Source organism: Glycine soja, chromosome 8 (assembly GCF_004193775.1).
Source record: "Glycine soja cultivar W05 chromosome 8, ASM419377v2, whole genome shotgun sequence".
Taxonomy (NCBI): domain Eukaryota; kingdom Viridiplantae; phylum Streptophyta; class Magnoliopsida; order Fabales; family Fabaceae; genus Glycine; species Glycine soja.
The window spans coordinates 43,314,067-43,330,650 of NC_041009.1; the positions used below are offsets into that span (position 1 = coordinate 43,314,067).

Consider the following 16,584-nt stretch of genomic DNA (forward strand, 5'->3'; position numbering starts at 1 on the left):
GTAAGGGTAGAACAAAGTACAAGACTTGGTTTATCAAAAGGAAAATGAACAAGGTTGCTGAATACTTTGCTGAAATTCTTCTTTTTATTGCAGTTGTCATATATTATATAAACTGACCTGAGGATGAAAAGTTAAATTTTCCTCAAGAGGGTGTTATAATTGACTTATGCAAGACCTGGAAGAGCAATGTACTGTAGTCACTATTATTATTATTCTGATCCTCGAAGCTGTTCATCGATATTGATTAGTGTAAAGAGTATATCATACTAGTAGTGTATAAGATAATGTAGCCACTGTTATTATTCTGATCCTTGAGGTTGTTCATCAATATTTTTTTGATTGATGATAAATTCAAAATCTTGGTTACTCTCCTTCCATTTAAATGCTATACATCTTTTCTTCATGATGAACCGATACAAATCTCTCATAAAACTTTTTTCATACCCATTGATTCATTTAAAATTGATCCCTCCCTTTTGTATTATCATTAGTTTAAGTATGATATATATGTGTGTGGGCGCGCATGTGTGCGCCACTTAGAAACATAAACTAGAAATTTAAGTATGACTAAGTCTTGGACAAAGAATTAGTCTCATAGCTAACACAAATTATCGATGCTTGTGAGGATACCTTGGATCTCACCATGGAGCCAAAGACCCTAGTAATGGTGGTTAAAAAATAGGTTAAATTACAATTTTGGTCCCCATATAATTTTTAATTAACAATTTTGGTTCCTTTTTTTTCTCACGAGTTTGGTCACCTATTTTAGAAAATTTGCAATTTTGCATTTATTTCATTTTTATTTTATATTTTAGTTAATAAAATTATCATATATGGTATCTTAAGTGAATATGTTAGGTCTAGAATTCAAGTATACCAAAATAAATGGATAAAAATATGCAAAATTGAGGATTTAACCAAAACTATAGATTTTCTAACATAGGAAGACTAAAATCACAAGATAAAAAATAGGAGGACAAATGACATTTTGGTCCTTTATCTTTTAAAAAGTTCACTTTGGTCATTTATCTTATTAAGAAAGTACAAATCGGTCCTTTTTGTTAGATTGGAGGCCAAATAACATCTTTCTCTTAGTGTTTTCTTTATTATTTCTCTTACACTCCTCTCACAATTTTTTCTTGAATGAAGCTCTCTAAGGCTTTGTTCTCTCCCAAACCCTAATCCTAGCCCAAGCCCCAAACTCAAAACCCCTCAATCTCACCCTCTTTACCATTCTTACATTTCTCCTTTGTGGTCTTCTGCATTATGGGGGTAGTACAATAACAAGTGTGTTCATGCACCATTAGAGTCATTCCCCTCCATTTCATCCTCCTTCAATAAATATTTTAGGGGTTGTGTAGAATCAGAGTCAACAAAGACGAGGAGAATTAGAGTGACTATGCATTTGGTGTTGTGTTTTTTTAGATATGCATTTTTAGATCTTGAGTTTTTTTTATTTTATTTTTAGATGTGCATCCAATGTTGCGCTTTTTAGATCTTGCATTTTTTTTTATCTTTAGATGTGCATCTGGTGTTGCATTTTTTAGATCATGCATTTTTTTAATCTTCGGATGTGCATTTGGTTATGTGTTTATTAGATTTTGCATTATTTTTTCTTTTTAGATCTTGATTTTTTTAATCTTTATTTTAGGTGTTTAACCAGTTTGGAGATTCATTGTTTCATATTGGTATTGTTGAATCAATTGGATTTATGGTGTCATTTGTGTTTTGGGTTTGAAGATTTTGTAATGTGTTATTGAGTCTAAGAAGAAGGTGGAGAGAAGAATGAAAAAAATGACAAACCAACTTCTAAAAAAGTAAATGACCAAAACATAGTTATAAAAATTGGACCATTTGGGCGGTTGGACTGATTTGATCGGGACCGTGTCCTGGGCGACTAGAATAGGGTGTAGGACCGAAAATACAAATGACTTGATTTGGCCTGATTAACCTAATTGAGTTTGGTAAAATTCGATAACCTGGCCTAAGTTGGTTTGGTTTAGTTTTTTTTTTTTAACTTGCTATTTTTTTAATCGTTCATATAAAATGTTAAATTGTTAATAACTAATTATTGAATAACATACAATATATTTCTTAATACTATTTTTTTTATCTTGATAACAATAAACAATAACTAATTATTATCATAATTTATATATTTTATATATCTTCAGCAAACTTATTTATGATCATTTGATAACTTTTATATTTATTCTTAAAAAATAAGAATTTATTTAATTATTTGATGATAATACAAAATAATTTATAATAATAACTGATTATATAATATTTATAGTTTAATCATCACCATGAATTTAGTTTTATATATTAAAATATAAATTAATCATATTATATATATATATATATAAGTGAACCACCAATTATACCTATTACCCATTTGACTACTATCTCTTCCGGATGGATCACCAAATATGTCATTTTGTGAATTATATGAAACCAAAATTGCAATTTAGGAAAAAAAATAAAAAACTGAAAACCAGAAAGGAGTCCATGAATTAGGGTGGGTAGAGAGACAAAGTAAGAGAGAGAGAGGCGTTTGTGTTGTGTTGTGTCTCATAAACCTCACACTCTCCCTCACTATTCTCCAGCCTCCACTCGCTGAAAGAGACTCCTACTCGTACGTACCCTAACCTCTTTCTACACTTTTCTTTTTATGTGCTATTAACCCGATCCTTTTCTTTTATCTTCTTCTTCCTATTCTCTTCTTTTTCTTCTTCTTATTATTCGTATTCTTCACTGTGCTGTTTCTCCCCAACTACCCCTTTACCTTCAAGTTAGCTTCTCCCACTTATTGCTACCTTTCACAACAACTTCTGCAATCATTTTTATTTATTTATTTGTCTGTTTATATTTGCATGTGTACCTTTTATTTTTCCTCACCCTTTAGAACTTAGTTTACAGTACGTGTATTGTGAGTAATGTTATGGCTTATGGGAACTTTTTTTTTTTATGTCATTCGCATGTTTTTCTGTGTGCGCGTGTGTAACTATTAAAAAAAAAAAATCAAAATTTAAGGGTGCCCTTTTATCAAGTTATGACCTTTTCCCCTAGAATTGTATTGGGTGTTTGTGCTTTGGGGTTGAGGCTTTGCCCACCCAATTCAGCAAAAAAAATAAAAAATATTGGGTTTTGGTGTTTTGTAGCCCCTCGAATGTAGTTGATTTTGGGGACTTGGTTTTGGGGAATGGAAAATGTGAGTTTAATCATGAGGGTGTTGTGTTTGAAGTGGGAATTGAAGATGTTGATGACAGTGATATTAACGTGATTACAGTGATTGGGTTTTTAATGTTTACATTAGGAGAGAGAAAGAACCTTCATATTATAGCTTCTCTGTGTTTAAATTTTGTTTCTGTTATGAATTAGGGAGATTGGTATTAGATATAATAAATCACAATGTGAAAAGCTATCTATTCATATTACTCATACATGTATTGTTCCACTTTGTTTTTCCACCTTTATCAATTTTTGCAACACTGTATTTTTGTAGATTTGGTAATTTAAAGTCAGCACAATATAAAGTAGGTGGAAGCTTCAGGATTTGGATGTAGTTCCTTTGCTAGTTGAGTATTGTTGTGCCGGTTATTGCTATATTGCTAATTTTTTTTGTTTGCTTGTTTGATTGTTGCAGGTCAATCATTGTGAAGAAAAGAAGTGAACACTGACTCTGTTATTGTTCTGAATTTCCTCACCCTATACAACTAGTTTTAACGAACATGGAAACTGAAAAGTCTAATGTTTCAAAGGCTGAAGAATTTAAACTCCTTGCCAATGAAGCATTCAATGGTAATTAATACTCAAACAATTTCTTGATTCTTTTACTTTCTTTAACATCACAGTGAAATTTCTGGTTAACTTTAGCTGAATTATTGAATCTGACTCGATTTTAATAAGCAGACTTTTGTTGAGATGCCACTGCTTTAACTTATTTCTTTGTTAATACTTGCTGATCTTGTGAGTTCCTTTTCCAGCTCGAAAATTCTCCCAAGCCATTGATCTATATACACAAGCAATTGAGCTGAACAGTCAAAATGCAGTTTACTTTTCTAATCGTGCCTTTGCCCATCTTCGGCTTGAGGAATATGGTAGCGCAATACAAGATGCCACAAAGGCTATTGAAATTGATCCTAAATATTCAAAGGTGCTCTGAGTCCTTAAACATTAGAGGCTTTCTTATATTTACTTTAATAAAACATGTCCTTATTTTGGTTTATTGTTATAGGGTTATTACAGGCGAGGTGCTGCTCATCTTGGGCTGGGGAAATTCAAGGAAGCTCTGAAAGATTTTCAGCAGGTAACTATTTGCAACTATAAATATTTGTTACTTTGATGTCTTTAAAATATTGAAATGAAGGAGCCTGGGTTGAAAATAACATGTTCATATTAGTAGATCAGTTGCATGGCAAAATATTGGAGAACATTGATATTAATATTCGTAATCCTTTCATTAGTCATGTAGATAAACAATTCCAAAGAGAATATGGAGATGCAAAAAAAAAAATTGTAGCAACACACCATCTTTAAAGTTATTTATTTAGTATATTTTATGAAATTCTACTAACATTAGTATCGAGAGGAAGAGAGGAACGTATGTGCCAACAAATGATAATGTAAAAGGATAAAAAAAGATGTACTAACATATTATATGAAATTGTACTAATATTAGTACTCTAGAGTATGGGTTACAGCTTCGGTAAAAGGACAGAAAAGAAAGTAAAAGAGAAAACGAGATGTTGCAGACAAGGTTGTTGAGATTGAGATTCCACCTAGAATTGAGAGAGTGGAAAAGAGGTAGACAAGTAAAATGAGAGATAATAATATGGGTCATTAGATCCTGCCTAAAATGCAAAATTATATTGAAACATGCTTATATGAAATATAAAATAACTTAAATAAGCAAAATAACATTAAAATCACCACTAGCAGAAACTGTCTCAGTCCCTCAGGCCCGCAAGCATCCCCAGCCCGAGCTATTTTCACTTACAGCCACAATAGAACCACCAACCATTCACTCTCCCAAGCAGTGCCAAAACAAAATATTAACAAATAAATGCAGCACTCAGACAATTGGCAAGGCTTAGATAGGTATCTCACAGTAGCTGAGGTTGCCGCACTTACAGAACAGAGCTCAGAATTTGCAGCATGCCGCACCAACATCTTCCATGTGGCAGCTCCAAATAGTGTTTTTTTATTTAGGGATATTAGTGTTTTTTTTTTAATTTCTATTCAAATTCTTTTATAACCTTAAAATCTATATTTATTTATTTAACAAAACATTTGACTTTGATAAAATATATTTCTAATACCTTCACTGTTCTCTTTACTGATATTTGTTTAGATTCTGTGTACGTAATGTTTGTGTTGTTTTAGAGTATTGTGTCTTGGAATGAATTGCTACCATGGTTTTTTACATTCTGGTTATGTTTGTGTTACTTGTGTATGTGTATCTTGTATTGCAGTTGTGGTAGTTGGTGGCTGAAGTGGGCCAATGTGGTCTGCAATTGCAGCCTAATACTGTTTCAGGGGCCACTGCAACTGAAATGTTGCACACTTGCAGCTGCATCATGTAATGAGCTCTGCAATTTAAACAATTGATGCTTACAATTCTGTCTTCTTTTTGTAAGCCCTTTGTGTAAATAGAAGTTGTTCTGTCAACTTGCTTTCTAACTCTAGTGTCTAGAGATGATTTTTTTAAGAAAAAACTTAGTAGTTGCTAATGTTTATTGAAATTGTAGGAATCTGAATTTTTCTTGGCATGCAACCTTATTGAAATGTTCTCACACCAAAGTCATCTTGATTGGCTGAAGCTGATTGTTCTTGTCCTTTAATTCTGTTTTAATGTTTTCCTTGTTTGCAATATCTCTTAACCCAGCCTCTACTTTTAGGTTTTTACTTTCCTTCAAAGTAACCCTGACTACCTCACTCTTATTGTTCTGTAACATGCACTTTTTTCAATGTGCAAACATTTTGTTTAATATACTTTTATTGAATAGGTCAAGAAAATGTGTCCAAATGATCCTGATGCAACAAAGAAATTGAAGGAATGTGAAAAAGCAGTAATGAAACTTAAATTTGAAGAAGCGATTGCTGCACCAGAGTCTGAAAGGCGTTCAATAGCTGAATCCATAGATTTCCGAACAATAGGTAATATTTTGAATACAGTTTATGCTAGTATCTTTATTTTATCACATTTTCTGTTTGCCTCCCTCCCCTCATGCATACCTTTTTTTTCCTTGAATTTTTATACCGTTTATTATTTGATACAGTCATGCTGTTATATCCCTTAACTTTTGTGTATTTTGGATGTGTTTATTTTCTAAGGGTACTATTGCAGCTTTAATTTTGTAATGCTTAACTTGCCCGTAAAAGAGTAACTGTAGATTTGTTTTGATTATTTGAAAGTTCTAACTTCTAATACAATGTCTCCTGTGATGAATACCATCTGACATTAAATTAGCAAATTATCTTGATATCCTGATAAGAACCTTGGGAGAACCATATCACAAAAGCTAGTTGTTGTAGTTGGAGAGCCCAAGGCCTTATAAATCCCACACTACAATCCCATACTTCCAATGTGGGATTCAAGTCCCATACCTTGCTATTGGATCCTAACGTATTGTCAATGTACTAACGTGGAAAAATGCAGCAAGTATGTTGTCATTTCTATAATTAAGTTATGCTTGAGATTTTCAGTTTTTCATCAGATTATTTGATTGCATATGGTCCTTGGTTTTCTCCTCATTTAATTGTGTTGTTGATGGGATTTCCTTCTTTGAACACTGTTATTTTCACGTAGTAGATTGAATGGAGTAAGATGCCTATCACTATCTTGTTTCATTTCATTGCCACTCTTTGTAGTGAAATTTGTATTGTCTACTGGTACTGTTTCTTTGATGATAGTGGTCTTGGGTAGCAATGAAAAAAGTTCAATGGACCATTTTGCTATGAATTTGTGGATTTAATTTTTAACTCCTCAGGTTCTTGATTGCTTGTGTATATCCCATGGAATTTGTTTTCAATCCTAATAAGAAAAATATGAAGTGTAATGCTGATAGAGAAGGAAGGGCAAAACAGTGTAATATCATCTCATCTCAGTATACAAAGAAATGAATATTTAAACATCAAGATAATGCACCATCCAATGCTTAAACCTTTTTCTACAATCACAGGAACCATAAGTCAGAAATGTTTGGTGCATTGTGACACGAAAGATTACATCTTCTGTTTGCTTTTATTTCATTTCCTCAATGGTTCAAGATTCAAGAACATCTTATCGATATGATGAGTATCTTTCAAAAAAGTATTGGTGATGTAGGATCTCATCTACTTTTGTATATTCCTTTTACATATTTATTTCAACCATTCACCATCCATTTCCTAGTTGGGAAAATGACCCAGAAGGTTGTCTCACCCATATGTTTTACATTTTATATAATGCTTTTAACCAAATAGTGACACAGTTTAACTAAAGGAAAATGATCCATTTCTTCCACCACCTTCCTTTTCATTGGTAAATGGTAATTTGGAAGACTAAAAGAAAATGAAATTTATCACCAGTTTTGAGTCTCTTGTGAGGAACATGTCTTAGCAGTGACAACAAGTTTTAAAAATAATCATGTTGTATAGTTAACCATACCCTTTTCACCTCTTGGTTGATGCACTTTTTTTTCTTCCTTCCTGACCTAAATCAATAGTGAATACTTTCAGGATTCCATCACATTCCTTAATCATCCTTCTTTCCCTCTCCAATCCCTTTTCATAAATTCTAGGGATATTTTATGCCTGTCTCTTTATGAATGTTTGTCGCACTTTTCTATAAATTGTCACTCTTTGTATATATTGTATCATTATAGGAAAGGGCCGCAATTCTTCGGTGTCAACCGAAGTGGCCATAGCAGCAGTGACAGTAGCAGTTATGGCAGCGGCGGTGATGTTGTTCAGGACATCAAAGACCACAATAGTAGTTGCAATTGTGGTTGGTTTGCTGTTGCTCCTTGGGGCTTATTGGTGGAGTGGCCACAATACTGGTACACGATCTAGGTCTTAGCTTAAAATTAATCAAGACAAAACTAATTAATCATAGAATGAACTTTAAGAACCTAAGAATTTCAATTTAAGTTGGATGGAATCATTATCAATAATGCATTAAAACGTAAATTGTTTTGTTCTTTACAATGCAAATTCCTTATATTGGCTATTTTTTGGAGCAAGTTAATCACGTGAAAAGCATCTCTTGTTTCTTTAAGATCCTAGTTCCTTAGAATGTGCTTAATACCCTTGTTAGGCTTTCTGATACTAACTTAGGCTCATTCTTTTGAGAAGATTTCAATTTGGTATGTTCTCCAATAAGGAATTAAGGATAGTAGTAGGTGCTATGCATTTTTCAATTTACTTGTAAGAGTATTTTATCTGAAACTGTAAGAGGTGCAAGAAAGGAGGATAAGTCATCCCCTAAACTGACTAATAAAGAACAATGTACATGTTATGCTTATTTTTACTATTTTCAGCTGCTTGCACATTGTTTGAATTATTTTATCTTTTCGGGGTGTTCAATTGCTACCTGGATCGACATTACAAACTTCGGTAATTTGAAAGATTGTTGAGTATGTATTTTATAGATGCCTTTGGATGTGATAGATAATGTAATTTCATGATCTTCAACCCCTCCCATTCTTTTCATTGGATTGCTAATTTCAAGGACCATTAACAACACACTTGCATGATAGATGAGCAACTGTTCTTGTTTGTATTATCGGTGGTCTATAAGATTAACGACCTTTTTTGCTGATTTATATTTACATTAATTCTAAGTTCTACTGTATCGTTTTATTCCACTCATGGACATGAACAAAGTTTGGTGTTTCATTTTAATGCTAGATGTTGAGCCACAATATTCAGGAGCAAGAATAGAGGGGGATGCTGTTACTTTGGATTTTGTGAAAAAAATGATGGAAGATTTCAAGAATCAGAAATTCTTACATAAACGGTACCAAAGGAAAAAAATTCATTGTATATCTGTTTCTTGACAAGTTATTGAAATGTCTTTTTCTCTCTTGTCCTGTTTCAATTTTTTAGGTATGCATTCCAGATTGTATTGCAAACAAGAGAGATGTTGCAAGCTTTGCCTTCTCTTGTTGACATACATGTTCCTGATGGCAAACATTTTACTGTTTGTGGTGATGTTCATGGTCAGGTAATTGGTTTATTACAATATTTGAATTGTTCATAACATTTTTTGGGTCACAGACTTGATTTTGAACTTAAGGGCAGCTGAAGTTGATAGGTGACTTCAGAATATGGTAAAACAAATTATTGCTTATAACTTTGTAATGCCTTCTGTTACTTTTACAGGAAACCCATTTGAAATAATTTAATCGCATATGAGAAGCAACTGTGAAAACCCGTCCTTTAAAATTCTGACATTCATTTTTATCAATAATCACCAATTTACAGCCTCCAGGATCTACTGCACTCCTTTACAGGGCTTTTCTCATACATCTCTTATCCAAACCTTGGAAATGACATTAAAAACTAAATTTGTTAATCAAATACTTTGCTGATCCAAAAAAAATGCATTTGTAAACATCATAAACTGAAGAAAAACTATGCAAATAATTAACTGACCACTCCTACTGTTGTGAAATAAAGCATCTTTCCTTTCTAGTGGTTGGATATGGGGAGAAAGAGCACACTGGAATTTGAAATTCAACAAGTCACTGCTTTACTAATAAAATATCAAGATTTACTGTGTATGTCTGAATCATTCCTATTGTAGTGTTGGCACTAAAAAAGAAATTAGGCTGTGCAGTCGAGTAGGATGCTTGTGTGTAGTGTTTATAATACAAAATAGACTTGTCAAAAGGAAGTAACTTAGGAAAAAGTGGCGTTTGAGGGAAATTAGCCCATTTTTCGTTTGAAAAACCAACCTGAACAATGCCGTGCATTGTGTTTCCAGAGTAACTTGAAGTCTTGAACAGTAATAAAAAACGAAATTTGAATCCCATAGAAGGTTCTCCCATCATTGCAGGGCATGTAATTTATAAATTTTGTTATCTTTTAAACAGTTCCATTTCTCTCAGACATACTTGAATGTGATGTGAAGTCTTCTTTTATCCTGTTGCATCATTTTGCTTGGCTTTTGAATTTTTTTCTTTAATTTTTAACCTTGCAATTTCATTAGTATTTGTTTTCCATCTTCTGCAGTACTATGATCTTCTGAATATTTTTGAGCTTAATGGGCTTCCTTCAGAAGAGAATCCGTATCTATTTAATGGTGACTTTGTGGATAGGGGATCTTTTTCATTGGAAGTTATCCTCACTTTGTTTGCATTTAAGTGCATGTCTCCATCAGGTAAACCCTAGATCTTCATCAGTAACTTTTGTTATCCCTTTTTTGAGACATTATGAATTTAGGATCCCTTAATCATCTGTTTTGTTGCATTTTACGATCTGTTAGAATCAAAAAGATTTTTTCCCTCTAATATTATAAGTTGAAATTCTTTATTATTCCTTTTGCAATTGACCTCATAAATTGCAGTAATTAGTTTTATTGTTTCAAGTGAATTGTATAATGTTGTCTGTGATTGGGCATTACTTAAATATTTTCTTCTTTCCTCACTTTATCCAGTTCGGTTGTTTGAGAGAATGTTATTCGTTTTTCTCCTAGTATATTGTAACTTATTTTGTTGCCATATGATTTTCAGCCATATATTTAGCCAGAGGAAATCATGAGAGTAAGAGCATGAACAAGATATATGGTTTTGAGGGTGAGGTGCGCTCGAAGTTGAATGAAACATTTGTCGAACTATTTGCAGAAGTATTCTGCTGTTTGCCTTTGGCTCATGTGATAAATGAGAAAGTTTTCGTAGTTCATGGAGGTCTTTTTAGTGTTGATGGGGTCAAACTCTCTGACATCCGATCAATTAATAGATTTTGTGAGCCTCCTGAAGAAGGTTAGATACATCCTTTTTTGTTGTCTCTAATTGATCTCCCAGTTAACCACACATACCTAAATCCCTCTAAACTTTCCATTCTTGCACTACATAGACTCACCTTTGGCTTTTTCACCCTCAGTATTGTAGTTTTATGTACCTATGTTTGGTATGTGTAGGGTTGATGTGTGAATTGCTATGGAGCGATCCACAACCTCTCCCTGGAAGGGGCCCAAGTAAGCGTGGTGTAGGCCTTTCTTTTGGTGCAGATGTTACAAAAAGGTTTTTGCAGGAAAATAATTTAGGTATGTTTTGCATTAGTCTGATGTTTTATTAAAGCTTATTTGTTCTTTAATCAGTGGCTTCACATAAATTACCAATTTACAGATTTAGTTGTGAGATCTCACGAAGTAAAGGATGAGGGTTATGAGATTGAACATGAGGGTAAACTCATAACTGTGTTTTCTGCTCCAAATTACTGTGACCAGGTAACCATATCCCTTCTGCTATATTCTTTTTTATTTTTATGGCATTTGCTTACTTGATTGTCTTGGAAGATTTGAGAGGAGGGAGAAAGGGGGCTGGGGGAATGGGATTCATGGATCCCAGCCCCATGTTATTGAAAGAGGCATATGTTGTAGTAATCATTTATATAGGCTCATCCCTCAGGTTGTGCTTTGTGTATGTAAACATATTATCAAGATAAGTTCCAGGAGTGAGGAAATTAATCATGTTACTTGCCTGATTAACTAGGATGCTTTTCCAGCCACATTAAGTGTGTAAATGAAAATAATATTTCACTGCCTTTCCTTTGTATATTTGTTGTTTGCATGGACAGTGTGCATAGGGCATGCTTATATTAATATCAAATCATTTTCCCTTCTATGAAGTGTGTAAATGTTGATTTTTCATTGCATGCTGCAGATGGGTAACAAGGGTGCCTTTATTCGATTTGAAGCGCCTGATTTGAAACCTAACATTGTCACATTTTCAGCGGTGGTTAGTATCTTTTATCTTTTGGAGTATGCTCTGTTATATCATGTTTTGTCACTCATCCTCCACACAAAAAAAAATGAATATGTTCTTTCTTTGTTTTATTTAACAAATTTTCTGGTGCATTATGACTGCATATCTTTCAATCTGTGTTATATAGGGTTGACATTCTTTCCTTGTGTCTGGTTTATTTTGTTGAATATGCAGCCACACCCTGATGTCAAACCTATGGCATATGCAAACAACTTCCTCCGGATGTTCTCATAATTTATACAGCTGACTAGAAGCCTAGAACTGCCAATTGTTATGCTGTTTTGCAATGACTGTGTTATGCCCTAAGGGCAAGTTTAAGGTGGTGGCTAGCGAAGATTTGGTACATGTTGGCCACTGTTGTTATGTATAATATTTTTGGCTTAAAATTTTATTAAAATTCATTTTTTCTCCCCCCTAATGTTACCCCTTTAGCTTGTGCCTTGTCATTTGGCAAACAAGTGTAAGAAAAATTTGCATCTTCATTAGCTTTGTGAAACTCTAGTGATAATGTTTACTTAAAACTGAACATGGACACTGCATAGATGGATGCAAGACCATTTACTTTGTGTTTCTGCTAGTGTCTAGCTGTTGATTAGACTTGGATCCCAAGTTTCAATTGAATGAGATATTTGTTTTATGCAAGACCATTTACTTTGTGTTTCTGCCAGTGTCTAGCTGTTGATTAGACTTGGATCCCAAGTTTCAATTGAATGAGATATTTGTTTACAAAATTGATGGTTGCTTGTTATTAAACTTAGAGTTTATGTAAACTCGTAAGAGTTTTATAGACTCGACTCGTAGACTCGTAAGAGTCCATTTCATATAAAAATAATAACAAGATATTTATAAATAGCATATCAATTAAACATTTAAACAATATAATAAAATAAAATAGTAAATCATAAATTTCACAATTCTTAAATAACCAAGTCTAATAATGTATTAGTACTAGATAATAATTATTTTAGTGGTAGATCATTGTCATTGAGGGTTTGATGTTATTAGAAAACAAAAATTTGATGTTATTAAATGTAAGAATTTTTTTTATTTGAAAACAACACATTAAAGAAGGTATTTTGAACACTAAATAGACAAAAAATATTCTAAAATGACTTATATTTTTGTTTAATTTTTTTAACTTACTAACTCGTTAACTCAGTGATAAATTCAAGAGTCTATCTATCAAGTTTATTTAAAGTTTAGAGTCTATCCAAAGTTTATTAAAAATAGAGTTTACTCATGAGTTAATTCATAGAAGATAGAGTTAGCGAGTTAACTTGAGAGTTTAATAACCATGATTGTTTGTTTCACTGAAATAATTATTTTTATTAATCAAATATTAAAAGGTTTGTATCTCCAAATTTGAGGATTCAAAGTTTATTCTGCAACATTTTTTGTCAAGATAAATTTTATCCTTACTAGCAGCAGTCCATGACGGAAGGATAATATTGATCTTTATTATATGGAATATATTTTTACCAAGAAATATTAAGGGAAAAATAAGTGAAAGCACTTGACAAATTTTGCACGAGGATAACTTAAAAAGGTTGTCTATTTTTATTATTATTTCAATTTCTATGTATCTGAGTTTTTGTATTGTTGTTGTTCATATAGTAGCTGTCGTAATTAAAGTTTTACTAATTTACTAAAAAAGAAAACAATAGAATTAAGTCGAAATTATGATTTATAATCCCTTCATGAGCCGATATTCATAAAAATCATGAGCCACATTCTTAAGGTTTTGCCCAAAACGATTGGTTGAAAATCTATATGGAAAATGAGTATATGACCTGAAGCGGTGAATCTCGATGCTTTCATGTTATCTTGTGCTTGCGAGTTAGTTAGTAAAAGTTTAGATAGAGAAATTTTGTTAATTAACTTGACATAAAACTTGCTTTTATGTAAACTTGGGTTTACTCGGGTAGAATCATATGTACTCAAGTTTAGGGACGATTGAGTGAGTGAATTCGAATTGTATTTTGCTTATAAAGAAACTTAAAATGTTGTGTAAATGAAGTTTGAATGTTGGATTTCAACATTCAAAATGACAATGGTGTAATTCAATTTCGAAGTTGCGTCTAACATGCCAATGTGAAGATAATTTCCGCCAAGGAGTGAACAAAGTTGGAAGACGTGGAGATCCTCAATACAAGTGCAATGAGGTGGGTAACATGACTTGGATGAACCCAACAATGCAGTGCATGCTTGGCTTTCAGGTGTATGAAGCTTGAACGAATGTTTGTAAAAGACACTCGTTCGTTACTTTTAATCTTAACGAATGTTTGGAACGGAATTCCAAATATGCTTTTAAGTTTGGGATGAAACTCATGAGTTCTAGTGGTGAACCTAACTCGGTGACTCTCATGAGGTGTACAAACCTAGGATCAATGAATGTTGAATGTTGATGTTGTTATTTGCCAACATCCTAGTCCATTAAGAATTCAACGGACATTCAGCCTAAAATGAAGGAAGACTTAGGCTCCAAATATTAACAACCATTTGGAAACTATAAACTCAACCATCATGTGAGTACCAACTCAATTATTATTGGTCTACAATGGTGATAATGGAAATCAAATCAAAGTCCTCATATATTTATTTCAACCTTCCATCATTTAGTTGACCTTAATAGATTAAGTAACAACTCAATTGAATATCCGTGAAATGGTTATGAATGGTTAATAGCTTAATAATTTAATTGTCACTCACCAATACTCAACACCTAAGGGCTTAAGTGCCTACTTTCTATACGTTTATTAGTTACCAGAAATATTTTGCATTACCTAGTTCATTTTAGCAATAAATTTTAAAGAACTGTAAGCAGCCTGTGTAGTCTATTTTATATATTACTTTTTATATTTATTTGATTACTTGTATAAAAGGAATTGGACCAATTAAGGAATATCATGAGTAAGCACTCTGTGTAGTTAATTCTGTATATTACTTTTTATATTTACTGATTACTTGTATAAAAGGAATTGGACCAATTAAGGAATATCATGAATTTGCATGACCTCTTTTAAGATCTCAAGTCAATTAAGCGAGAGTGAAAATGATGTGAAAATTTTATTACCAAATTCACCATTTTTTTCCTTGAGGAATGCACTTTACTTCCGCTGTCATTCCTTGTGAAAAAAATGCCTTTTTTGTTGAAAAAAATGGTGCTAGATATTTAGTTTATACGTGATAAATTATGTTAGAAATCAAAACATTTTATTGAATAAAAGGGATCTAGATACTCTTTATATCTTTAATGTTTGAATAACACATACATCTAATTTATAAATAAAATAAAATAACTAAATGCAAAATTCGACCATGCTTACTTATATCATTCAACCTAATTATCAAAATCAAATGGGTATTTCACCATCTATTTCTGACTAAAAGATCATAAACTTAGTGTTTATGTCACATTGTTTCTAAACTTAGATTGATCTTCATTTTTTGACTTTGTCCCTTTTTTTTCCTTTCAAAAGTTGGTCTATGGTGATGATTTTTACTTCAACTTTTTAAATTAATCAACTGATTGAACACAAGTGATTAATGTGTTAAAGTTAAGATTAAATTGTTCAAGTACTATCCGAATTATTTGATTTTTGGTGAAAATAATTTTTTGTTAGACTTTACTTATCTCCTGATTGATCTTCAGAAGTCAAAATCTCTTTCTCCTAATGAATTGAAAGGTTAAGATAAAAAAAAAACTTTAACTTTTCAAATTAATGAAGTTGTTGAAAAACAATTAAACACATGATGTTATAATTTAGAAATATATACTGACATGATAAGCAATTTTGTGACTTGAAACCATTCTTAACGGTGTAAAAAAATTGTTCACAGCGATACATTTCTACATGTTAAGCTCTCTACGCTCTAACAACTTGTATCCAAATTTGGATCCAATTCAAAATCTAATATTAAACCACAATCCCTAATGGATAGTTAGATAAACACCAACTCTCCAATGACAAAGAAAAATTCTACAAGTTTACATATTTAGTAAAATAAAATAAAATTAGTATACCGTGTGTCCAAGTCCTACTTCTCTTAAATAGAGAAAACCTAAACTTATTAGTAATGAATTTCATTTTGTGGGGTTTAAGTTAATAAAATTTTATGAATTTCATCTCTTATTTAATGAATTTTATTTATAGTTTTGTACTTTGTAATCAACTTTAATCAATAGTAGAGAGTATATTAATATGTGAGTATTATAAAGTGTTTCTAACATTTTTCATGTAAAAAAAATCTAGACCTCAAATTGCACATATAAAAATGACTCTCAACAAAGTTTTCTTCTCCAATCTTACATTTTTATCGAAATGTTTCTTTATATATATAAAAAAGTGTCCTAGCCTTGTTTACCACATTTACTAAAATGGAGAGCTTGGGGAACATGAGACCTAAAATGCAATACCAAGAACATGATATAACGTGTGTTTGCTAAGGTATTGCATTCAATCGAATTCGTATCATTTAGAAGTTGTCTATTGTTATTTTTGGACATGATTTTGGTGGCGTTTGTCGTTCTAAACACGCTAATAGTCATTGTTAACAAAATTTTGTTGAAAAGAATCTGGAGTCCATTCCACAAAAGTAGTAAAACTAG

General features: G+C 32.1%; 1 protein-coding gene across 3 annotated transcripts; it reads left to right on the plus strand.

The window, feature by feature from the left end:
* The first annotated feature begins 2,494 nt into the window (after positions 1-2,494).
* Positions 2,495-12,622, plus strand: LOC114423368 (serine/threonine-protein phosphatase 5-like). 3 transcript variants are annotated; one of them, XM_028390108.1, is made up of 14 exons: positions 2,495-2,638; positions 3,650-3,804; positions 3,990-4,159; positions 4,241-4,312; positions 6,012-6,162; positions 7,872-8,045; positions 8,896-9,004; positions 9,094-9,211; positions 10,222-10,369; positions 10,722-10,970; positions 11,129-11,254; positions 11,337-11,437; positions 11,874-11,948; positions 12,150-12,622. In XM_028390108.1, the coding sequence occupies exons 2-14, from the start codon at positions 3,735-3,737 to the stop codon at positions 12,207-12,209; spliced, it is 1,623 nt and encodes a 540-aa protein (XP_028245909.1). In that variant the 5' UTR covers positions 2,495-2,638; positions 3,650-3,734; the 3' UTR covers positions 12,210-12,622. The 3 variants fall into 3 exon arrangements, with proteins under 3 accessions (XP_028245909.1, XP_028245911.1, XP_028245910.1); XM_028390109.1 differs by lacking the exon at positions 2,495-2,638 and adding an exon at positions 2,675-2,794; XM_028390110.1 differs by lacking the exon at positions 7,872-8,045 and having other exon boundaries at positions 2,497-2,638.
* The last annotated feature ends 3,962 nt before the right edge of the window (positions 12,623-16,584 follow it).